We start from the raw sequence: 24684 nt of genomic DNA on the forward strand, positions 1-24684 counted from the left end.
TGGAAGGTTCCCATGCCTCACGCACCAGCAGTAGCCGGCGTCTGCACGCTCTCCATCTCCATGGCCTCCTCGGTCCCCTTTGTCTTAGTGAGCAGCGATGAGGGTCTCACTCTCGCGTCGTCCGCTGTGGCCGTCAACTCGGTCACTCTCTGTGCCTCAATGCCCTTTTCTCTTTGCTCGGCCCACTGCTGCCTCAACGGTCTCTCTCCTGCACCAGTGACCCCTATCTCCGCTTCGAAATCAACCTGTTCCTTCCTATCGCTCTGCCCAGTTCCTTTCTCTTCAACTTCCTCCAATCCGAGCCCCGTCACAATTTGCTTGTCGACAGCCGTTCCCAGCTCCTTGTCAGAAACATGAATGTGCGCACCTCTCTCCGCCTTCCTTACGGGCACCCTCTCTGACCTCACCTCATCAGTCTGTCTCTGCGTCGTCCTCTCCGACCCCCTCCTATCCAGCGCCCGGTCTACGACTTCTTCCTCCACTCCCTCGGCCACGTGCTTACGGTAGCGTTCACTCTCATCGTCGCCTCTCCTTCTCTCCCCTTCCATTTTAGATTTATTCTCCTTTTTCCTGTCTGTCTTCCACTGCATTTCATTTTTTTGCTTCCCTCTCTCCATTTCAAACTCATCCCTCTCCTTCACCACACTCTCCCATTCCAACTCCCTCTGTCGTTCCACATCTCTTTTCACTTTCATCTCCCATTCCCTCTCCAGCTCCCTCTGCTTCTCCATCTCCCTTTGCCTTTCTACTTCCCTCTGCCTTTCTATATTTTCTCTTTCCAATTCCCTCTGCCTTTCTATCTCCTGTCTTGTAAGCTCCCTCTGTCTCTCCATCTCCTTTTGTCTTTGCATTTCCTTCTGTCTTTCGACTTCATTTTGTCTTTCTACATCTCTCTGTCTCTCCATCTCCCTCTCTCTTTCTATCTCCTTTTGTCTTTCTAACTCCCTCTGTCTGCCTATCTCCTTTTGTCTTTGCATCTCCATTTGTCTTTCTAGTTCATTTTGCCTTTCTATCTCCTGTTTTTCTATCTCTCTCTGTCTTTCCAACTCCCTCTGTCTGTCTATCTCCTTCTGTCTGTCTCTCTCTCTCTGTCTTTCCATTTCCTTTTGTTTTTTCACCTCCTTTAGTCTGTCTATCTCTTGTTTTTCTGCCTCCTGTCTTTCCATCTCCCTCTGTCTGTCTATCTCTCTCTGTCTTTCTATCTCCCTCTGTCTTTCTGCCTCTCTCTGTCTTTCCATCTCCCTCTCTCTTTCTATCTCCTTGTGTTTTTGCATCTCCGTTTGCCTTTCCATCTCCCTGTGTCTCTCTATCTCCTGTCTTTCTATCTCCCTCTGTCTCTCTATCTCCCACTGCTTTTCCATCTCCCTCTGCCTCTCTATCCCCTCTCTTTCTATCTCTCTCTGCCTTTCTATCTCCTGTCTTTCTAACTCCCTCTGTCTTTCTAACTCCCTCTGTCTTTCTAACTCCCTCTGTCTTTCTAACTCCCTCTGTCTTTCTAACTCCCTCTGTCTTTCTAACTCCCTCTGTCTTTCTAACTCCCTCTGTCTTTCTAACTCCCTCTGTCTTTCTAACTCCTTCTGTCTTTCGATCTCCTTTTGTCTTTCTATCTCCTGTCTTTCTATCTCCCTCTGTCTTTCTATCTCCCACTGCCTTTCCATCTCCCTCTGCCTCTCTATCTCCTCTCTTTCGATCTCTCTTTGCCTTTCTATCTCCTGTCTTTCTAACTCCCTCTGTCTTTCTAACTCCCTCTGTCTTTCTAACTCCCTCTGTCTTTCGATCTCCTTTTGTCTTTCTATCTCCTGTCTTTCTATCTCCCTCTGTCTTTCTATCTCCCTCTGTCTTTCGATCTCCTTTTGTCTTTCTATCTCCTGTCTTTCTATCTCCCTCTGTCTTTCTATCTCCCACTGCCTTTCCATCTCCTTCTGCCTCTCTATCTCCTCTCTTTCCAACTTCCTCTGTCTTTCTATCTCCCTCTGCCTTTCTATCTCCCTCTGCCTTTCTATCTCCCTCTGTCTTTCTGTCTCCTCTATTTCTAACTTCCTCTGTCTTTCTATCTCCCTCTGCCTTTCTATCTCCCTCTGTCTTTCTGTCTCCCTCTCCATGACTTTCTTTGCTCCCTTCTCCTCTACATCCTCCTCCTTTCCCACCCCCTCATCCACCCCTGTGCTCAGTTGGGTGCCCAGAATCTCCTGACTTAGCTGTCGGCGAACGCTTCCACCTGAGCCTTTCCTGGCACCGGTCTCTTGCTCCAATCTCTTCATCTCTCCCAGCTCCTGTGCATTCATATCTTTAGCCACATCCACGCTCTCCTCCGCACTCATCCTCTCCACACTCCCTCTGGCCGTGCTGTCGGAACTCCCGGGGACATCTCTTGCCTTGACGTCCCCGCGATTGGCGCGCCCTGACACTCGCCCGGTTTGCCTGCAGTCATCTTTCACTGCTTCTTCCACTCTCCCACCACCTGATGCCTCTCTGTCTTCTTGCGGCCTTCCCCGTTCGTTCGTTTCACCTCTCCCTGCGTTGTCAACTTGAGACCACTGGGGCTCCGAGCCCCTGTTCATTGCCGCGCTGTCGGCGTGGTGCTTAGGGGCGGTTTTAAAGGGGTTTTCCATCGCTTGAGCACGCGAATCCCGCGTGCAAGAAGACCCCGAGGATCTCGGAGTCCCGGGGCTGGGCGATCGGGGATGCGACATCGGCGGCTCGTCAGGGAGTGGTGGGGACTTCTCAGCTTTGCTGGAGCCGAGCGAGGACGGTGTGAGGGTCCCCGAGTTTGCCTGTGAAGCGGAGGCCATGGAGGTCACACGGTGAGTAGCGATGCCGGTCGTAGTGATGTTGTTAGGGATGTCGACGGCGGAATGGAAGTGATCGGAGTGGTTGTGATGTCGGTAGGGATGATGATGGGTGTGGTCGTGTTGGGAGTGGTAGTGATGTTGGCAGGGCTTGTAACTGGGTGATGGTGAAGGGGGTGGTGATGATTAGAGTCTTAGTTACATCTGCAGAGATGGTGATGAGGGTAGCAGCGATGGGAGTTTGTATTGATTTACAAAATGTGTGAGCATTAGAAATAGTTTGTATTATTCATATTGTAAAAAGGGTGATTCCACAAACACTCCGTGTCAACCGGGTCATGCCGGGCGTTTCCTGATTTTGTAAATAAATGTTAATGAGCAGCTGGGGCCTCTGTAGTATCGACAAGTGGATGGATAATAACTGTTCCCCGAGGTACAAAAAATTAGGTAGTTGTGAATTTTGCAATAACCTTTGTTGGGAGTACGGTGACCTCAACCTACACATTTCCATAAATAATATTACCCTATCTGAACAGTTAATTCTACACTTTAAATAATATTATTCTATCTGGACAGTTAGTTATACACTTTGCACCTGGAGATCATTTCAGCGCGTAAACGGAATGCCCTATCATTTACAACCCACTGCAGTAGATTTTAAATCATCCTTCCCTTTGAAACTCCTGGAGGAACTCAAACTTTAACACATTGATTTATTGAGTCTTTGAACCGATAGGCTGTTCTGCTTGGCATCTTTGAGTATCTAAAGTTAACATGGTGCAAAATAAATCATAAAAGTAATGGTTGATTAGGTTACCTGTCACTTGAGTCATGTCTTTATAATGCTAAATATAACTGATATGTATATGGATCTTAATTTATTTTAATTCATTAGCACATATTATGCCCCCGGTGTCATTCTTTTTTTGTATTTGGAGTCCTGGTGTGCTCTAGGCTCAGGGTCATGCTCAAGATATATAGCATATGCCCACAGCTGCTGATTAGTAAATACTGTATGTAGTCCAAATGGGGTTTTGTTCGAGTGTAAACGTAATGTATCTAACTATTTGGCCACTCAGCTTAGGGCAATGCCATCTCGGGGGAAGACCCATTTGTGGAAAAAAATAGACAAATTGCTCCAGATATCTACTTCCGCATGCGGCTCTTGAATGCATGGGCTGCGTGGTGCTCTGCAAGTGGTCTGAATGGATTATTTGATGACACAATGCCGTAAGCACAATTTCAATAAAATGTGGAATGTTATACCACTCCTGAGTGAGTGGGATAACATTCCACATTCCCATGATGGGGACCAGCTTCTCTGAAGAACAACCACCGTTTATGTTTGGGACATTTAGCGAAGAGCTTTAAGTGAGTGGAATCCGAATATAACCTGCAAGAACTATTTGCGTTGTATCGTGTGTCGTTTGGCACGATTTCCGACGTTTCGCCACCACGTGCAGCGGAGCTTCACGGCACTCGGTACAACCGTAAAAACACACAGCGAAAAGAGCTATGCCAACGCAGCTGCGAACAAAAATAAACGTCTGCAGCAAGAAGCGGCAGGTGCCGTGGGAGAACTCCGAAGCAACCCCACCTGCTTGACCTCCTCCATGGTGATGGGCTGGGTCTGGTAACGAGACGAACCGCGTCGCCTCCTGGACACCAGCCGGTCCCTTGGCGCCCCCGGAGCCGCGTCGTCGCTGGGGGTCGAGCGCCCGCGAGCGGGGGACGGCGGGGCCCCCGCGGCGCCGGGCCGGAGAAGGCGGTCGAACAGCGCCATCTTCTCGGTCAGCGTCAGGGTGCTGGTGTCCGGAGCGCCGTCCGACTGGCTCTCGTCCTCGTCCCGCGCACGCGCCACAATCTCGGGCTTGCTCCCCGTGCTGCGAGCACAGCAGCAGCAGCGCGTGTGTGTGGGGTGTGTGTGTGTGTGTGTGGGGGGGTGTGTGTGTGTGGGTGTGTGTGTGGGGTGTGTGTGTGGGGTGTGAGTGTGTGTGGGGGGGTGTGTGTGTGTGGGTGTGTGTGTGGGGTGTGTGTGTGTGGGGGGGTGTGTGTGTGTGTGGGGTGTGTGTGTGGGGTGTGTGTGTGTGGGGGGGTGTGTGTGTGTGTAGTGTGTGGATGGGGGAGTGGTAGTGTAACGGTTAGCGTGCTGCGCTACGAACCTGGCGATTCCCGCTCAAGGCCAACACCGGTGACAATTATTTGAACCGGTCCTGGGCCTCTCCTAGGTCGACTCAGCTTCAAATGAGTACCTGGTGCGGTGTGTAAACATCGCCACTGGAGAGACAAAGGCGGCCGGGTATGGTGTTGGCCACCGACCCCCACGTGTGCCATGCTGGCCTTCATAGGTGCTCGCTAACAGCACGTGCCCCAACAGTCTGTGTTTGTTTTTCTTTTGTGGGGTGTGTGGCACAATAGGGGGCACAGGTGGTGCATCGGCCAGTCATCTCAGTCAGTCAACCGATGGCACCTGCTTGGTCTGTCCCATGACCTCCTGCCAGCGGACATTCGACACTTCACGTGACATTACATTGCACTTAGCCTGGCACAAGCGCCATGGTGATGTCACCACCACTTCGTGGCGAAAGGCAGTTGTTGTTGGGGTGTGTGGAGTGGGTGAGCACACAGCCAAATAAAAAAACAACATACCCACCTTCGCGCCCTGTTTCTATTATTGCATGTGGCAATGTGTTCAGGAGATAAAATGCCAACGTCGGGATCTGCTCGCCATGAGGAGGGCTTCAGGAGAGAGTTCATGTAGTTTTGCTATTCGTCCTCCACCGGTGAAGGAGCGCAGACAACAGTGGTTTCCGATATGGTCTATAGTTTTGGCTGCATGGCCACTTACGCAATTTCGCTTGTCTTGAAGGAGTTGTGCGCATCGGCCTGTTCATGCTTCCGATGCAGTCGATGGTCAGACCGGCGTCTTCGATGAGGAATAGCAAAGCCAGGAGTGTGCGATTTTTAGGTATCGAATAATGTTTGCTATAGGATTACCATATTAGATACCACTGATGCCACCACGCATCACTGCCACTTCCTTCTTTCTGCCAGCACCCGCAGTAGTTGCGCAGCTGACAGAGACCTCCGAGGTGTGCTACTCACAGCCTCGTCGCCTCCATGTGGCTTTCGGGCCAAACGCTTTGTTCACCAACATCGAGGTGCCACTTCAATACCTGTCTTGTTAATCTGCTCTCCTCAGTCTATCCATTGCCACCTCCTTTCGCCAGCTATGTCGATAATACTTTATTGCCATGCTCCGTTCTGAGCTTACGATTTGCGCACCTCATTTGGTCATCTGATTGCAAGCATGCTTCGCCTACATTCCTATATTCCTATCATGAAAGACCAGAAGCTTATTTTATATATACCTTGTTAAATCCCAGCTCAGTTCGCTGACAAGCACCCACCCACCTACTGTTTTCCAAATCCTGCTGTTGACCAAACTGCAGCAGATACTCATTTTGTTCTGAGACACCCTAGGGAAGGTCCATGCCAGTTTAGGGTACTGACAAGGACACATGGAGGGACAGGCCACAGGCAGTTTGCCTCGGGCCTGAAATCTACGAGAGCTTAGCAAAGGGCTAAGATGGCCTCATAGAGCGCCTCCTCATCTGGAATTTTGTCCCGAGAGTATCCAAACCATTTCAGCAACCCTGAATACCACGGGAGTGTATGGGCAGAATCCAACCTCAACCACCAGGTTCACTTTGGTGTACTCACATCACACAAACACGCGCACACACAGTATTCATTTTCAAAAGTCTTGCACGATGATTTTTGTCAGCCAACCTGGTCAGCTGGGGTTCAGGTTCGACTGGAATGGGGCTGTTGCTCCTTCCTTGGGCTGTTGGGCTGCCACTGGCTGTGCCCTGAGCAAATAAGCCAGCTCCACTTTGGGCCACAAGGGAAACAGATAAAGGGGGCAGGCAATAGGGATTGGAAGAGGCGACAGACAGACAGACAGGCAGACAGATACAAACATAAGCATAGACAAATTGGCGAAAATAAAGACAGTTAGGCAAAGCAGAGGCAGAGAGACAGGCGGAGGGGACAGATAGGCAGGCAGACATAGACATGGAGAGACAGAAAGAAAAAAACAGCACAGTGAGACAGGCAAATTCAGAAAGATAGATCATATACTGATTGGATAGGTGAACCAGCAGCACACATTTCCTGGCCACCTGTGTCATGATGTACACGGCATTATATTCGCTCGTTTCAAATTTATACCCTGTCAATTGTTTGCACTATACAGTAAAACCTTGGATTGCGAGCATAATTCGTTCCGGAAACGTGTTTGTAATCCAAAGCACTCGTATATCAAAGCACTCGTATATCAGTTGTGATCACGTGACACTCAGCAGACAAAGCGTATACGTGCTACTCGTATTGCAAGACCCTCGCTCGTTTATTTAAAAAAAATTGCTCGTCTTGCAAAACACTCGCAGACCAAGTTACTCGCAATCCAAGGTTTTACTATATCAATAATATTGCACATTTATTCTGATATCTTTCGTAACTTCTTTTGTAAATTTATGGAATGCTGTGATCTGCACTGTAATGCGCTTCCTTTTTTTGTTCAACGTATCTAAACCGAGACCTACCTTGAAAAATAGGCTTTCGTTTCTCAATGGGCTCTTAAAAATTATAAATATGGGCATCACTGTTCATTAGTCACATCTTAGGAGAGAACTCATATTCAGTACAATTATAATACAAATAACGATATTCATATAAGCAAGCCGTGACCATAATGTGGGATTGTATCAGAATGCTTTAACCATCTCATCATCATTATTATTTAGGGTTAAGGATTTATACAATAATGAAAAGAACAGGGGCCACTGATGCTGTCGTTGAAGAAAAATAAATCGAGTGTACACAGGCAACTCACATCATAAAAAAAATACTGACGAGAGAGGAATACGATTTTGCCGACAGAGTGGGTAAAATTGTATCCCTCTTATCTAGGATAATGCAAGAGAAGACAGAGGAAGACAGCAGGGAGGCCGCTACTGGACATAAACAACGAAACGAAGAAGAAACAATAAAAAAATGTGGGAAGCCTTTGCCCAGCTGCGGGAAGTTGAAGGCCTGGATCATGGCGATTATTGCTGCGTCCACGTGCAGCAGGAGTCGACAACCTGCAGCTCCGGAGCAGCGTTACGGCTCTCTCAGGACCGTTTCGTGATGTTGTGTATGAAGGACCATCGTCTCGTGTTCACATTCATCGCGGCTCTTTACAGATTGCATTTTTGGTTTTCCCGAATTCGAAAAAAAAAATGTCTCCACTTCTTGTTTTGGTTGCCGACCCCTGACGTAGACACAGGCGGATGACGTGTGATGACCCCCCCCCCCCATACCCCCCAACCCCTCATACCCCCACCACCCCCCACCTGGCAGGCGAGCCCGGCGGGGTGCCAATGGGCTGCGTGAACGCGCGCTTGTGCAGCCGGCGTTGCAGACGTCGCTCCACCGCCGGGTTGCGAGAGCGCATTTTCGGAGAGGCTGGAGATTCCTGGGACGCGGCTCTCTCCAGCTCCTGTGGGAGAGGCCAGGAGCGTGGAGGAGGAGGGGGAAGAAGGGTAAGGAAGAGGTGAAGGACAAGGTGACATCATGAAAGAAGAGGGAGACGTGATTTTTTTTGTGTGAGCAATGAACGTCATGCTGATGGATGAGATTATAAAAATCAAGAATTATGGCTTTTGTGCCAATTGCACCATGTGGGGCAGTGGTTAGTACACTGTACAATGAACTCGGCGACTGAGAGTTTGATTCCCAATTACAGCAAATATAGGTGGCAAGAGATACACAAACCGGTCTTGGGCCTCTCTTCCTTCACCAGTTGCCACGGAGCCGTGTGGCGTGGTATGGGTCAATTCTAGATTTAAAGCTTTCGTGACTGCTAGGATCCATACACTTTGGTTCTATTGGGTAAAGTCACGTAGGTGATATGGGTCAAACAACCGCCATGACCGACATTGCGTGGTCAGGCTTCCATCCAGAAGCAGATTGATAAAGGGCTGTGGATTACTCTTCCTATAATATACGCATTACAGGTCCCATGACTTGCTTTGATAACAGCAAGGGCTCTATCCCTAATGACCCGGCTAACGTTCAATTATGAGTCAATAATAAATATTTAATCAGGACAAATATCACCTTCCCTTTCTAATTTTGCAAAATACATCCCCGATCGGACTTAACTCTGCGTGTGCCAATGTTGCAAAGCCACCCAATACGCTTCCCCATTAACCTGGCGTGGGCCGTGGATCGTGCTCAATGTGTCGTGCACTGGAGGCGAACGATGACGGTGATGTTGGTACAGCATTACTACTCCACATTTGTCATGCCGTTAAAGTTTAATGCATGCATTGGACAACCATAGGTCATTGCCACTGGTGGTTATGTTGGCTCCGGCAGCAGTCATTTCATGTTTAATGGCTTCACTTTTCAAGGGCAGTGATTTGGTTTTCCTTGAGGGAGTGTTCATTTTTGGACTGTTCCATAATTGAGTATTGGAAGCAGGTGGTGGAGTTTACGTATTTATTTTCAGTGTATTTAACCTCACAGTAGTCATTCTCTTAACTAAAAGCTGTGTAATTCCTCAACGGTTAAAGGCACGGTGGTAATAATCGAGGAGAATCAAACCTTGAAAAAGGACCGCTTGGCAGCCACACTGAGCTTGGCCTTGTCATCAATATTGTCCGTTTCTAGTAGAATAGCAGACACGGTTTGCATTGAACACATACAAGCTGTTTCAAAGTGGAGCAAAATGCACAACAACAATAAACTTCTGTGGGAACAAGCCGATCCAAGCCATCATTGATTATTAACACATACAATAACAAATGCAATAACACGCCGCATTTACTGAACACTTCAATAGATTCCATTGTATTTCGTTGTGTATTCGCGTGTTTACGGCCTATTTATTGAACAGATGAATTGGAATATATACAGAGAGAAAAAAGTATTTGATCCCCTGATGATTTTGTACGTTTGCCTACTGACAGAGAAATGATCAGTCTATAATTTTAATGGTAGGTTTATTTGAACAGTGAGAGACAGAATAAGAACAAAAAAATCCAGAAAAACGCATGTCAAAAATGTTATACATTTATTTGAATTTTGTGGGAAATAAGTATTTGACCCCTCTGCAAAACATGACTTAATACTTGGGCCATGTACCGTCAAATCTTGGGTGAGAACTTCCTTGCCTCAGCCAGGGCATTGAAAATGGGTCGTGGATGGGTATTCCGGCATGACAATGACCCAAAACACACGGCCAAGGCAACAAAGGAGTGGCTCAAGAAGAAGAAGCACATTAAGGTCCTGGAGTGGCCTAGCCAGTCTTCAGACCTTAATCCCATAGAAAATCTGTGGAGGGAGCTGAAGGTTCGAGTTGCAAAACATCAGCCTCAAAACCTTAATGACTTGGAGAAGATCTGCAAAGAGGAGTGGGACAAAATCCCTCTGAAGATGTGTGCAAACCTGGTGGCCAACTACAAGAAACGTCTGACCTCTGTGATTGCCAACAAGGGTTTTGCCACCAAGTATTAAGTCATGTTTTGCAGAGGAGTCAAATACTTATTTACCTCATTAAAATGCAAATCAATTCATAACATTTTTGACATGCGTTTTTCTGGATCTTTTTGTTGTTATTCTGTCTCTCACTGTTCAAATAAACCTACCATTAAAATTATAGACTGATCATTTCTTTGTCAGTGGGCAAACGTACAAAATCAGCAGGAGATCAAATACATTTTTCCCTCACTGTATATATAAAGCTGCATCACCCGACACAGCCAATTAGTAAAGTTTGTCACGTAAACAAAACATGGCAATTCGTTACTAGTACAGCACACCGGTGTGTTGAAGAGTAAACCCACAACATTTACAATTCGAGTAAATTGTAAATGTTGTGTGTCAGCGTGTTAAACAGCCTACTTATTGAACTGATGAATTGGCATATATATTTAATTGGCATACATATTTAAGTTGAGTGCAAGGATAAGGCAAGGATCCCCTCCAGTGGAACTCTCTGATGCCACTCTAGATGAGGCCCTTCTACCAGCAGTGGAGTGAGAAAAAACATTTGCGGGGTTCCACTTTGACCTTCACTTTTCAACCGTAATGCAGCATAGGATGTGAAAGCACGTTTAAAATTGGCAAGTAGAAAACCATTTTAGCGAAGTATATTTGATATGGTTTGATGCCAAATAGCCGTGTGCAAATGTAAGAAATGCAGTATTGTTAACAGCAGACAAGAGTGTCTTTAGTTTCATTGTTTTAACTCCCTAATCCTCAGCTACCACATTCTCCCACATGCACAGACAGAACACATATCTCACGCAGAAAAGATATTATTAAAATCTAAAGCTGTGGAAAAAATGCTTTCAAAACACATTGCAGCATACCGTTAAAATATATTTGGCAAGATTTTAAAAATATATTTTGATAGATGGGGGTAGAAAACACGTGCCCCGATATTTAAAAATGCATCACATACTTTATTTAAATTCACGTGTTTTTAAATATGATGTTTACATGTGTACTTATAGTAGTGATTAAGAGTGCATGTTGTGCAATGTGGGGGAGTGGTGGTGCAGGGGTGAGTCATATCTGAACCAATGTCAGGAGCTCCCTTCACCAACTTGCATTGGTCAACATGGTGGGGTATGGTAAAGCAACCTTCCATGACTGACAGAGTGTTGAGGCCTTCATCCAACAGTGGATTGACAGATTGAAATGTGATAGATTATCAAATGGAATGAAGTGAAAATGGAATATACCTCAAAACAATGTTTGTTTCCATTTTCAATTGTGTTACGGTAAATATTTCTCCATTTATCAAAAATATTCCAAAATATGCCTATATATACAACGTATTTCAGTGAAAATTTAAAAGTTCCAATTTAACATTTCAATATGAGTCGACCTTTTAAAGAAAATATATAATGCGATATACATTTGCATATTCCTTCTCCATGCGGAATATGGTATACGCTAACTTAAAAGTATTCCACATATGGGCTTCCACAAGTGCTGGGTGCTACGGTGCTGTGTACAAGAAGGTTTTTGTGAAGGTGAGGTGTGGGTAAACCAGTGTTGAAGAGTGGTGGCACTCACCAGCATTGTCATCGGCATCCCCTTGCCAAGACCTGCTGCAGACATAAGCCAGGGTTACACACGCCGCGTTGCAACCACCACTGATGAGTGCACAAGCCGGATATTTGCATGGCATTCCTTACCTGGCTAAGCAAGGATCAAACGGGCCATGTAGCCTGCTATGAGTGGGCTGCGTAGCTCCGTTGATACTGCGCTACGAGTGCTTAAAAACACATTTACAAAAATAACTTGAGTTTACTTTGGAATATCATAACATAACACATGTATTCGAACTTTTAATGATTATTATTGTTAGAATCACTTTCCTGCAGCCGGAGAGGGAAAGGGAGCAACAGAGGGGGAAAGGCCGAGGCGATGGAGCCACGTGTCTATCGAAGCATTCGGGGCGACATTCAGGCTGTTTCTGGATCAGCCCAGCAGGGCCCGGGGTCTAATTTGGAAACAAAGCAAGACTGCACAGGCAGCCCTCGATGACTCGTGGCACCAACTGCTACTTGACACTCGGGATTTCTAATTCTACAACATAACCAATGCATGTGTTTTCACACCTGATGGTGGCTGCTTGTGTTGCAGTCGAAACGTCGTGATAATTGTATTGTTTTATATATATTTTATTGTTTCAGTTCAACGTGACTTTACCGAAAGAACCAAGAATATATAACCAATGCCGTTTAGTTGTTGTATTTGTTTCTTTTTTTGCACTTAAAAAAACACTTTTCTCGATTCTAGAGGCACAGATTTTATAGATCTTGGAAAGATTGTTTGTCATGAGGCAAATGATGTAAAACACCAGGTTTGGTGTAATTTTTTTTGGCATTCATTTGGGATTGGACTGACACCATCAACTCTCTACATTCAAGAACCCAGTTTCATTATAGATGGCAGAAACCTGGATTTGAACCCAGGATCTCAGCTTTCTCGGCTCAGTGATCTGACACGGTATGAGCTGCTTCAAACACCCAGTCACCTCGAGGTCTCCCCATTGCTCACTAATAAATCATGCTTACCACAATGCCTGATAGCCACCATAGCAGGCATCGCCCCTCAGCACCCAATTAACCAGCAGCAACAGAAATCTGTGGCCTTTAGACCCAGTAAGAAAAACAAGTGAGGGCAAATCCAGACATGCCTATGGCTTGTGGTCCGATGTCGGTACAAACTATTTTGAGATAATCTTGATTTGAAGCTTTCGTGACTGCAGGAATCCATACTCTCTGGTTCTTTCGGTAAAGTCACGTAGGTAGAAAATAATAAAAGAAAACACGACGTTTCGGTCATTTTTTTTATAACCTGAAGACGGACACTTGTGTTGCGACCGAAACGTCGTGTTTTCTTTTATTATTTTTTCTATCTACGTGACTTTACCGAAAGAACCAGAGAGTATTTTGAGATAGCGATAATGAGTGCAAAAATTTGGGCATGGCTTTGGAAGTCTACAAAGTCCGTGTAAGATTTTACAAATTCAAGTCGCTGAGTAACTGGAATGCAAGGGAGAGCACCTTCATTGGAATTTCCTCCATCTAAAAGTAGCATGAAATGCATGCAGCTTACCAGTAGAACGATCATTTGTACAAAACGCCCAAAAAGGAATGTTAAACTTCACAAAAGCAGCAGAAATATTTGACGTAAAAATATATTTTCATGAATATTATTTTAAAATAAATATAAATATATTTTTCCAGCAACTGCCCGCTGGTAGAAAAATTCGCATTGTTATAAATCGTCCCCGCATGCCAATTATAAATGGGCCATCGGCACATGGCACGCAGAAATAGAAAACAGTAGATGGTGTTGACCTCTCCACACAGCATTCACAATCCACAACCGCTTATTATCTCGCGGATCAGCGGGGGTGCAACGCGCCTGTCTGTCTGGTGCCGTTCGGCCGAGGTGACGGGTTGAGTGCGGAAGCGGTCGGACGCCCGCCGGTCGTCCCCCGGCGTGATGTAGCGCCGGGCCCTGCGCTGAGCCGGAGCCACCCTGCCGCCCACGCCGCCTTCACCGCCCACGCCGCCTTCACCGCCCCCGGCGCCCACTCCCCTCCCAGCCTCGGCATGCCACATGGGCCCTCCAGGTCGCGCCTCACTGCAGCAGACAAAACCGGAGTCACCCACAAGAAGACTTGTATTTTTATACAACTGCGTCGGTTGCTGTAATCGTGCTATCCGATATATGCATTATGGTTGTACTGCCTGTTGTTCGGCATGATGTAGGATGATTCACTCGATAGTTTGTTGTCCTTCCCCTGCACCTCTGATCAGCACGGTTGGCTACGTACTGTGTGAAAGCTGTCATCACTAGAACAGTTAGATTTGTCTATGGGTTTTTTTTTCACGAGCTTCTTTTTGCTCAATTTAAACGTTAAATGTCCTGAATATCCAGAGTGGTTGTTCTATGCAGAAAGTGATTCCCACCATGGAAACAAATGAATATCTTTACCATTGGCTTAGAACCACCAACATGGATGAGTGCCAACTCATTACTCATTTTCAGTTGTATTTGTCTTTCACCTAAATATATTCCATTTGTGCTGTTGGCATCATCAGACAAACGGCCAATTCTGAACTCGAGCAAAGCCGTGCATCACCCCATGCTGGAGAACAGCCATTGGAAGAAAACATCACTGAACTGCGATCCCTTAAAGTGCCGACGTTTCATCCACACACCACACAACCGGCTACAGAGATATATTGGTCGTATGGCATTCACATTGACGTTTTAAAATGTTCTCGTCTGTAATGTATGCTGATAAAGGAAACATTTTACGAGTTTTTTTTTTTAGTCATTGGTAACTTGTTTGAGACAATCAATTTGTTATACTTCGGAAGCTAGTTGAAACGTTGGGTACCTCCGCAGATTTGAATTCCAGGACCACTGACCATTGAGCTACGAGGCAACCTCAAGAGACATTTTTTATAATCACATCAGTCTTGTATTATATGCCACCTTGCTTCACTTCCTTCTCGCATATTGTCTCAAACTCCCACACAGCCCCTCGCGAAGCTGGTGCACGTAGACAATCTGGTCCCCTGATCGAAGGTGCAATGCGCCAACTCCTGCACCGCTGCACTGCCCTTCAAACCCTTAATTGCATTCACACTCGCGTTTAGCAAGTGGTAAAATCAGTGGATATAGGACTTGTCTAGCGGGGCACTTCTCATTTCGCTGCCCTCGGACTACTGCCACTTACACGTTCACCCTCGCCGTCGCCGCATTCCAGTCGACGGATCTGCTGCGGGCCCGAGGCTCTGGGGGCGACTCGAACAAACCCTCGCGTGGTGGCGGCCTGCCCCCCGTGTAGCCATCGGTGCCCAGCCAGTCCACGCCACCGCGCTCACACTCCCGCCCCTCGGCCGTGCCCCTCTCTGCACGGGCGCCTGCCGCCGCCGCCGTCGTCAGGAAGGCCTCCTGGGTCGCCCTCCGCATCGGCCTCGCTCTGACCAGGTTCCCTGCCGACAAGTGGGGCGGCCCGCCCCAAATCTCAGAGCTGCTGCGCATCACGGGTCCGCCGACCCCGCCATGGGCATCCGTTTGCGCCCCCTTCCTCTCGCCCCACCATCGCGCGGCTCCGGCGCCGTCTCCTTCGTCGTCAGGACCGCCCACGTACTCCCTCTCGCCGTCTCCTCGAGCCGACGGTGACTGCTTTGCCCTCAGGCCCCCATCGGGCGTCTGGCCGGACCTCGCTTTCCCCTCGTCGGACGGTATCTTCTGCTGCTGGCGCCGCACCTCGGAGGGCAGCACGGCCTTCCTGCTCTTCAGGAGGCGAGCGGTCGGTTGAGGCTGCAGCGGCGGAGATTCTGTCACGCTCTCATCGGCCTCTAGTTCCATTCGCCCATCTCTGGCCGCCTCCCTCTCTCGTTGCGCTCTCCGCAGAGCAATATCGTCCCCCGTCTCCTCTCCTACCTCGTACTGCTCGTCGTCCGAGCGGCTGAAGTCATCGAAGCTGGCCCGTGGAGGCGTCGTGGCCGGTGGTGTCCTTGGCTCTGGTTGCGTGGCCCGCTCTGCCATCGCCATTCGGCGCGCGCTCACCACTGGCCGGAACACACTACCCGCGCTGCCCGGGATCCGCACCGCACCGGCTGCGGGTCCGCCAGCATAAAATTCCGAGCCAGCCGGACGATCGTGCCGGTGAGCGAGACCGCGGTAGTGCTCCGGCTGCTCTGTCGACGGGCTCATTGTCTGGTTGCTGCTGTAGGACGCTCGTTGCTGAGGGGCCCGGTAATCTTGCTGCCGGCTGGGGCTCCAGACTTCAGGTGGGGCTGACACAGCTTGAGCATGATAGTGAGGCTGCCTAGAGTGGTGTTGCTCCTGCTGTTGCTGCTGGTGCTGTAGCTGGTGTTGCTCCTGGTGTTGTGGCTGGTGTTGTTGCTGGTATTGCTGTTGATGATGGTGGTGGTGTTGGTAATGAGGTGGTGGCTGCTGCTGCTGTTGCTGCTGCTGCCTCTGCTGGGTGCGAGGCTCAGAACGGAAGTTCAGAGGCTGCTCCGTGAACTGCTGTGGCCGCTGGTGCCAAGGCCTGGCGGTGGTGGAGGCCCCGGCTTGCGGTGGGGATACGATGCGCACGGGGACGTGCTTGTAGCCCGGTTGTCTCCAGGGGGCGGCACTGTCATGGCCGCTCTTGCCTCCGTCGTCACGGCGAAGGGGTCTGTGTTTGGCTCTGCAGTTCACAGCACAAAACGTAAAGGGATGCACGTGGAGAAGCGTGCTTGCCAGTGCGCAAACAAAACACACATCGGCACACGTCGCGCACAACCGCATTCAAACCGATGCAAACGCATAGGCACACTTCGGCACGTTTGGACACGCACTCTTGTTCCGCGCGGGGTGTGCGAGCCACTCTCTGCTGCTCACCTGTGGCCCTCGTAGGGGCTGAAAGCCGGCGACATTGGGGACGATGGAGGAGAGGACGGAACTGCCCTCACTGGATAAGTGGCGGCAGTCGGCTGGTAAGGGGGTGCGGCCACGGCTTGATAAGGATCACACGCCATTTGATAAGGAGGAGCTGCCATATGCTGGTAAGGATCGACTGCTGCTTGGTAAGGAGGGGCAGTCACCTGATGGTAAGGAGGAACGGCTGTTGATTGGTAAAAGGCAGCAGCAGGCTGGTAAGGGGTTGCGGTCACCTGATGGTAAGGAGGGGCAGCGGTAGACTGGTAAGGTGGAGCGGCAGTGTGTGGATACCTCTCTCCTTCTTCCTCCCATGCATATCGCGGTTGTGCCGGCCTTGCTCTTTCTGACGCCTCCATGGTGTCCCCGTGCTTGCCTCTCTGCTGCTGCTGCTGCTGCGGTTGCTGCTGCGGTTGCTGCTGCTGCTTCTGCTGATGATGGTTATGTTGGTGGTGATGCTGGTGATGGAGCATCCTCCCTCGGCCGTCACTCACAGCACCACCGTCGGTCGCTTTTGGGTACGGTCCCGTGTACTGCACCTCTTTCCGCCCGGCTATGCGGTGCCGGGAATTTGGTGCCGGCCCTCGTTCCGACAACGACGCCAGAACCTTCTTCTCCCGCTCCGATATCCCCGCCCCACCACTGACGCTGGCACCAGCAGCAGCGGCGGTGGCGGCAGCGGCGGCGGCACCGCCAACCCTCTGCTGCTTCAGCCACGCGTACTTGGACACTGGGTCGTTCTCCGAGTCACTGTCCGCTGGAATGCCGTAGCGCTCGGCTAGCTGCTGACGGCGCTCTGCCTTGTAGCGAGCGATGCGCTCGGATCGTGCGGTGGGGTCCGGCGGCTCCGAGGCAAAACCGGGCGAGAAGGGGTTGCGGGGTGGCTGACGCGGTGCCCCGGGGTGGCGCTCGATGCTGGCCCTGTGCGGCGCAGGGGCACAGAAAGCCTCCTCTCGGTCGGAGCGCCGCACTGCAGGGTCGGGACAGCATGGGAGAGGGATCAGAGTCTAATAGATTGCGCACCCTGCGGGCACAGGTGTGCTTTGGTTCTTCAAAGTCTGTGCTTATACAAGGCAAGCTTTGGGGAAGAGATAATCGCCTGCACTCTGAGCCTGGAACAAGATGGCCAGATGCCATCATCCTACAATGGCACATCAGTGAATTCAAGCAGACCAAACTCTGGTTTGCATTTTTATTAGCTTGTACACCCTCATGATATCAGAAACCCTTTTCCATGACAACTTTGGTCATGCCTTTTTGTGATTTTAAATCAGGTGTCATTTGTAAGGATCTCTGTAAAGAATGGGCATGGCTTACGAGAAGAGGATGTGTGGTAAACGGTTGAACGCTCTATGATTAATATTTCAATGTTCTATGATGATGTATGATTGCCGGCATATTTGAGTGGTTTTTCAACATTAATGCACAATATACATCATTAAAATTGTAATAAAATGTGTACTGCACACAATTTCACAGACTAAAGTTCAAGCTTGACTTGGAGGCATGGAGCCTGTCATCTCCATCATCATACATGCGATGAGGATAAAGATGATCACAATGAGGGCAATGGTGACAATGGAACAAACTCCCACTTCACTATAAAACAACCATCTTCACTATAACCTGCTTCCATTCCTTCGTTAAAACTACCCACCACTTCTCCCCAAGCCCATCGTGCTACTGCCACTCCGTGCCCCCGGCCCCCAGCTATGACCAAGCCAACCCCAACCCCTATCACTACCCCGATCACTACCCCTACCCAAACCCATCCTTAACCTCTCCCACCTATTCTCCTGTCACTATAACTAACATCACCACTTTTAATAACCCCCCACGCTTTATCTCAACCACGACCATCTGATGTACAATTTTATCATAGTTGTAAAGCGCCTTGTAATAAGGCGCCCTATAAATCTACGTTAGATAAGATCACGTGTTGATGATGATGATGGTGATGATTGTCACCAGGACGGGGGCTGAATCCCTCGCTGTCCGAGCCGCGTGTATAACGAGGGCCCTCTTCCTCCTCCTCTTGCAGCACGCGTTGGCTCACCAGCCCGGCTACCACTCCCGCACCCTTAGAGCCCCCACCGACCAGGGACCCCGAGACTCCCGGGTTGGCCTCAACAGCCGCGTCGCACGCCCAACGCTCCGAGCTGGGAGGCAGTACCGCCCTCCTGGAACAAAGCACAATGCACGTGGGTACACGGCCAATGGGGCAACACATCCATCCACGTTAAGAACATGGTCCTGGGCACAAATAGTAGCAGACGGTACCGGCTTCAAGCAGGGAATGTTTTCCCCCAATGCATTTTGACCGCTGGGCTGCAGTACAACAAAAATAACTTATCGGGGATTCCGAGGTGCCCTGCCCAAGTGCGTTGACCGCCATTTCGGATAATCACAGGAGGTCACAAAAAGTAACGCGTGCCTGGACACATCCTCCAATCAGAGAAGCCGACCGGCCCCACCGCAATGTAAAAGAAAACATCGGTCGTTTTACCGATGCACAGTTAAAGGTCAATTACAAACGTAATTTTACATTATCAGTTTTAATTAAAAACATTTAAAGAGATCACGTATAAAAAAAAATTTGCTTGCAAGTATACATATTCAAAGTATATTCGAACCCCCTGATGAATACTCAACAGGCGGCGTTTATTGCAGCGTGGCAGCCAAAATGTGTTGGGAAAATTTTGTAAAGTCTGAGGCAGCATCACCTCATTCTGTTTATACTCAACAGCACCTTCTTCATAGGAATTTAAAGCCACATTTGAAACTATTCCCAGGTATACAATACAAACAAAGACAAAAATCCCCCGTATATCCTTAACAGACTTTGAGGCAAATTATGTTAGCGAGCATCTATGAAGGCGGGCACGGCACACTCAGAGGTGGGTGGCCAGCACCATGCCCGGTCGCCTTTGTCTTCACAATGGCGATGTTCACACACAGCACCAGTTGCTTATTTCAGGTCGAGTCGACCTGAAGCAGGCCCAGGGTTGGCTCATAGCAATCACCATTGATGTTTGCTGTGGCTAAGAATCAAACCTAGTTCACCGGCTTCATTGTGCAGTGTGGAAACCTTGTTGATTTTATGAACGTAGATGTATACACACAATGACACCCACATATACATATATATGTGTACACACGCAAAAATAAAGGTCCCTTTATAAACAAAGATGAAAAAGATCTACCTTTAGACTTCATTGACTGTTGTCACAAAGTCTGTTTTGAGCATATGTTAAAGTACTGGCACAGTGCATTCTGGGGCCAGGACATACCTAGCCACCTTTGTCTCATTCCTGCTGATGTTGACCACACCATAAGCAATTGCTAAATTTAGGCTCAGTTAACCAAAGCCAAGTTGAGACCAGGCTTAGATTTTAACTCCCGCTGTGAGTGCACATCTTCGGCAACAATACTCAAATAACCGAGATTATGTAGGAAGTATACTTCACAGGACACAACTGCTCTCTAAAACACAAAGGTTCACCCACATCCTATTAAGATTGTTGGGGGAACACGCTGTTAATCAGCACCTTTTGAGTCCAGAATGGTGCAGAAGAGGATAGTGTGGCCAGAATTATACACTGGCCACCTTTGTCTCCCCAGTGCTGATGTCTTTTACTGCACCAGGTACTAATTTTCTACTTTCCACTGACTTTATCCGTGGCTGAGAATCGAATGCAAGCTGCTGGGTTCGTAGTTCCCCTCCAAACGACACTTGCACACACAAAGACGCAAATACAAAATATACACAAATAACATCCCTGTACGTGCTTAAAACCGCACTGAAAAAGTAAGTGCCGCAACCTTGATGAACATTAGATATTTTGAGATTGTACTTGCCATTGTGGACTTGATTTGTTTTGTTCTTCTGTGAAGTCTCTGTGCACGTGTGCTTAAAGCAGCAGCCTCAATGTGAGGTCAACTGAACACAGGGGCCTCCCCACAGGGTTCTGAGACCGGGCCCACTGCCCAGACTCACTTCCAAAAGTCCTTTTCAGATTAGACCCTGCGTCCACTCTCAGGAACTTTGTGGGCAGTGATGCTGAAGCGTACGCTCCAATTGCTGACAGTGATTATTACAGGACGCTGCCTAAGGTCCTCTGAAAGACCCATAGGAGACGCGATGGATGTAACATTGACCTCTATTATGGGCCATTTTCTAAACAACTGTCGTTGCAACATTCTTGTGAAATTTTAGGTTGTTAAAAGCTATCGAAAATGATTGTGAAGGTGGGAATTATACACAATTGTTAGAACAATGGCTGAGGTTAGACTGTTGGGGATATGGGTTAAAGCTCATGGTTATTTGGTATATAACTCGATTAGGATTGTTAGGGTTATAGTCAGGTTTATGGTTATTACATTTTGAGATCTAATCTGATTCTCCCATCTTGACTGTGTCAAGAAATTGAAAGATGTAATTCAATGCAATGGATTCCCAACGCACACTCCCAGCACAAGCGTTAAAGCATAATAGAGACCAGCATGAAATAGGAATGATGGTCCATAACTTAACCCTCAGCCAGTGCACCACTTATCCCACTAAACTCCTGTCAGGACATCAGAGTGTTGGAGATAGAGTGCTCAATCCTTTCAAAAAAGGTGCGTTCAGGCAGGCGGTGTGCCCTACCTGAGCATGTCACCCTGCACCCACTGCTCTCCTTCAAACAGCTGGCAAAGCTCCCACACTAAACATGACATACACACACACAGCAATGGGTTAGACATGATAATGGGTTATACATACACACATGAGAAACAAACTCTGCACACATTGCACTCTGGGACTGCCGTGCCCACCATAATGACTTTAGTCCAAGAGGCTCCTCACTAATTTACGGGACTTTTACTGCAGAGTCTTTGGGAGCCTGCTGCTCAGCCTAAGTGCTAATCTTATTTAATTTAGCAGGCCTTTTGGCGATGATCAGTTCACCGAACCCTGACAGCAGACAAGTGGGCCGTATAAATATAGCCGATTAAATTCGAACACACGGGTGTAAGCCAGTTGCGTTAAAAGCAGACACGCATGCAGACACACACACATGCACACACAGCCTAATAGAGACGAACACAAAGATCGCCGCAGAGACACACGTGCTCACACGGATATGCAGGCACAAAGGCAGCCATAAGTGTGTGCATGTATAAACACACACACACGTAGCTAGAAGTTACATCATAAAAGATACATCTCTGCAGTTGCGTGTCTGGTTTAATCATTTTAGTGGGTGGATACCAACTCAATTATTGAATAACAAATAAGCGTTCTGATTTCATGCAGCTTATAATTAATTTTACATATCGATCGAATTTCAATGGATCATTATATATCTTTCTAGCAATTACAGAACCGCAATTTGAATATTCCCCGAAGGAGTGTAGCAGCAGTGCAGGTGTTAATTGCTGCAAGTAGAAAATTGTTCTTCGCCACTGCAGATTTAGCCCAAAAAGAGGAACAATTAGCGCGTGGCAAGCCGCTATTAATGAGCAATTAAGGCAGATGACGTGGGGGGGGCGACAGAGTCGATCCACTCCGTGCCTCAAATGGATCACAGAGCACAAGCAGCACGCGACGCGCCGCACGGCACGGCTTATGAGACGTGGGTGTACGTGCAGGGGCACACGCTGTGGAGCCGAGCGTGGATCCTGGCGGCAGAATCACCACGTGCCTCGACGGCAGTTTATTATTAGCGTCTGTGATATGCAAATCACATGTGGACCCCGTGTCGCAAATGTCTACTGGGCTTGGTGGCGAGAAGTAAAGTCTTATCGAAATAAATGAGAAAAAAATTAGAATTCACATTTTTTTTAAGTGGCCTGGCGAGCATATGAATTGCATTGCGGTTTCAAGGTTCATCAGTTTTATTTTAAATACAGTCCCCTTTGAAAACTTCTATCAGCGTAATAAAGGAGGCTTGCTTGCACTATTTGATTTCCCTACAGATGGAATTGGGTGGCAGAGAGACTTTTTGTGCGTTGATAATATCGAGACGGAGTAGGCATGCCAATTCATACCGAGTTTTAAACAAAAAACACTCTTTTGTTGGTGTGAGCGGTATTTTTGAAAAAAAAAAGTTTTGAAATTGATGGGCAAAAAATACATCCGTCAAAAAAAGCTATTACACTCGCAAATAGGACGTGACGTTGGTTCTAGATTGAAAGCTTTCGTGACTGCTAGGATCCATACTCTTTGGTTCTATTGGGTAAAGTCACGTAGGTAAAAAATAAAATAACAAAAATCACGACGTTTCGGGCACAACACAAGCGACCTGATGAAGGCCGCTTGTGTTGTGGCCGAAAAGTCGTGATTTTTGTTATTTTATTTTTTACCTACATGACTTTACCCAATAGAACCAAAGAGTATGTGACGTTGGGTTAACAATTTTGGCATCACTATACAAAAGAAGTCGATCGGGGTAGGTAGAGCATGGGGTATCAGACTTGTGCCCTGGTGGGTGATCGGACAACAGACCAGGGCCGAGCCAGTAAAAAGGGTCTGAACAATTTATTTGGGTTCAGCCATGTTAAGGGAGGTGGAGTAGTCGTGGCCACTGCCACATCCTCCAAGAAACAGAGGTGGCACCATGCCTTGCCTAAACTATTACACACACACACCTAAACCATACACAATCCCGTCAGAATCACACTCTGAACAGACCTCTTGCTATTTGCCACTTAGGTAAGATTCACTCACACATAGTCCCTAAGCAAACCCGTCACGCACACACACACACACACCAGCAGACAATACTTTTGCTGTACCCCTTTGCCCAGGCACAGGAACACGAGCATACAGAGGTTTAGGTCCTTTAAGTTCTGCTCAGGGTCGCACACCGGTGCCAAACAGTGGCATGCTCATGGCCGCCCTCCAGCCATTCACTACAGTAGACCCCCTTTGTCGTACGCCACAGTGGCCGCTTCTCCACGCTCACCTGGAGTGTACAGCACTCCCACCGTACACGAGTACCCTCCTAGGGCAAAAGCAGCGGCACTAGCAACAGAGGTACATCACACAACAACAACAACAGCAGCGTTTGAAGCAGACGGGGTTTGGCTGAGCAGAGGCGCCTGGTTGCGCCCTCTTCTCACTTCTCAGCTCCCTGGCCCGTCTCTCCCACCACGCTCCTCCAGTCCTGTGCCTGCCACCCTCACCCGGACTCAGCCGGGCTCTTGTTGTGATGTCGTTGCTGCCTCCTTGACGCTGCATAAAAGCTGACGTGCGCTGCTGGAGCAAGGACCTTTCCTGGGCTGCCTTCCTATACGAATTATTAGCGGTATATTAGTGTCTGCATAAGGATACATGCAACAGCAATTCCCGAATCCTCTGGCTCTGCTTGATTCTTTGGGAGAGGAAAATTGAGGAAGGTTCCAGCGACTCAAACGGGTTGGTTGGCAATCTCTGTTCGGCTCAGCTAAGCCTAGCAAACAGCATTCCATTTGCTCCAACCAACCCCATGAATAAACTCGACATGCCAACACGAGCTTGCTTTGTGTTCCACCTGACGCAAAATAGGCACGGAAAACACCCCCTTGTTTTTTTGTGTTTCATTCCTGCAGCGCATAAATACTCTGAGTTATGGTGTTTTAATTGCCGTTGGAAAACTACGCGGTTGGAATAACTGGAGGGCACACGAGGAGGAGCATGTGAAGAGGAGCGCAAATAATAATTCAAGACATCACATTCACAAGCAATAAAAGAGGTGGACTTGGGGAGGACATCTCAATTGAAGAGGCAACAACAGATGGAGAGAGCTATAAGCAACGAATTTTCAGCCAACAGAAGATACTATCTTCAAAGCCACAGGAGAAGACCTGCAGCCTCCAGCAGCCGACGATACTAAATTAAGGCAATGAT

General features: G+C 48.2%; 1 protein-coding gene across 9 annotated transcripts in view; it reads right to left on the bottom strand.

The window, feature by feature from the left end:
* LOC116943710 (uncharacterized) overlaps positions 1-24684 on the bottom strand; it is a 106045-nt gene that overhangs the window by 33989 nt on the left and 47372 nt on the right. For 6 of the 9 annotated variants that reach the window (XM_032956801.2, XM_032956802.2, XM_032956798.2 and 3 more), the window contains exons 4-14: positions 21460-21517; positions 18780-18991; positions 16776-17781; positions 15115-16581; positions 13788-14009; positions 11925-11959; positions 9444-9505; positions 8189-8334; positions 6582-6683; positions 4387-4672; positions 26-2774 (exon numbers count right to left, since the gene is read on the bottom strand). In XM_032956801.2, coding sequence (XP_032812692.1) covers positions 26-2774; positions 4387-4672; positions 6582-6683; positions 8189-8334; positions 9444-9505; positions 11925-11959; positions 13788-14009; positions 15115-16581; positions 16776-17781; positions 18780-18991; positions 21460-21467 — 6295 coding nt within the window. In that variant the 5' untranslated portion in view covers positions 21468-21517. The remainder of the gene's footprint in view (positions 1-25; positions 2775-4386; positions 4673-6581; positions 6684-8188; positions 8335-9443; positions 9506-11924; positions 11960-13787; positions 14010-15114; positions 16582-16775; positions 17782-18779; positions 18992-21459; positions 21518-24684) is intronic. The other 3 variants (XM_076067968.1, XM_076067965.1, XM_076067967.1) reach the window with 3 other exon arrangements.

Source organism: Petromyzon marinus, chromosome 19, assembly GCF_048934315.1.
Source record: "Petromyzon marinus isolate PM22_M1 ecotype Great Lakes invasive population chromosome 19, UKy_Petmar_22M1.pri1.0, whole genome shotgun sequence".
Taxonomy (NCBI): Eukaryota; Metazoa; Chordata; class Hyperoartia; order Petromyzontiformes; family Petromyzontidae; genus Petromyzon; species Petromyzon marinus.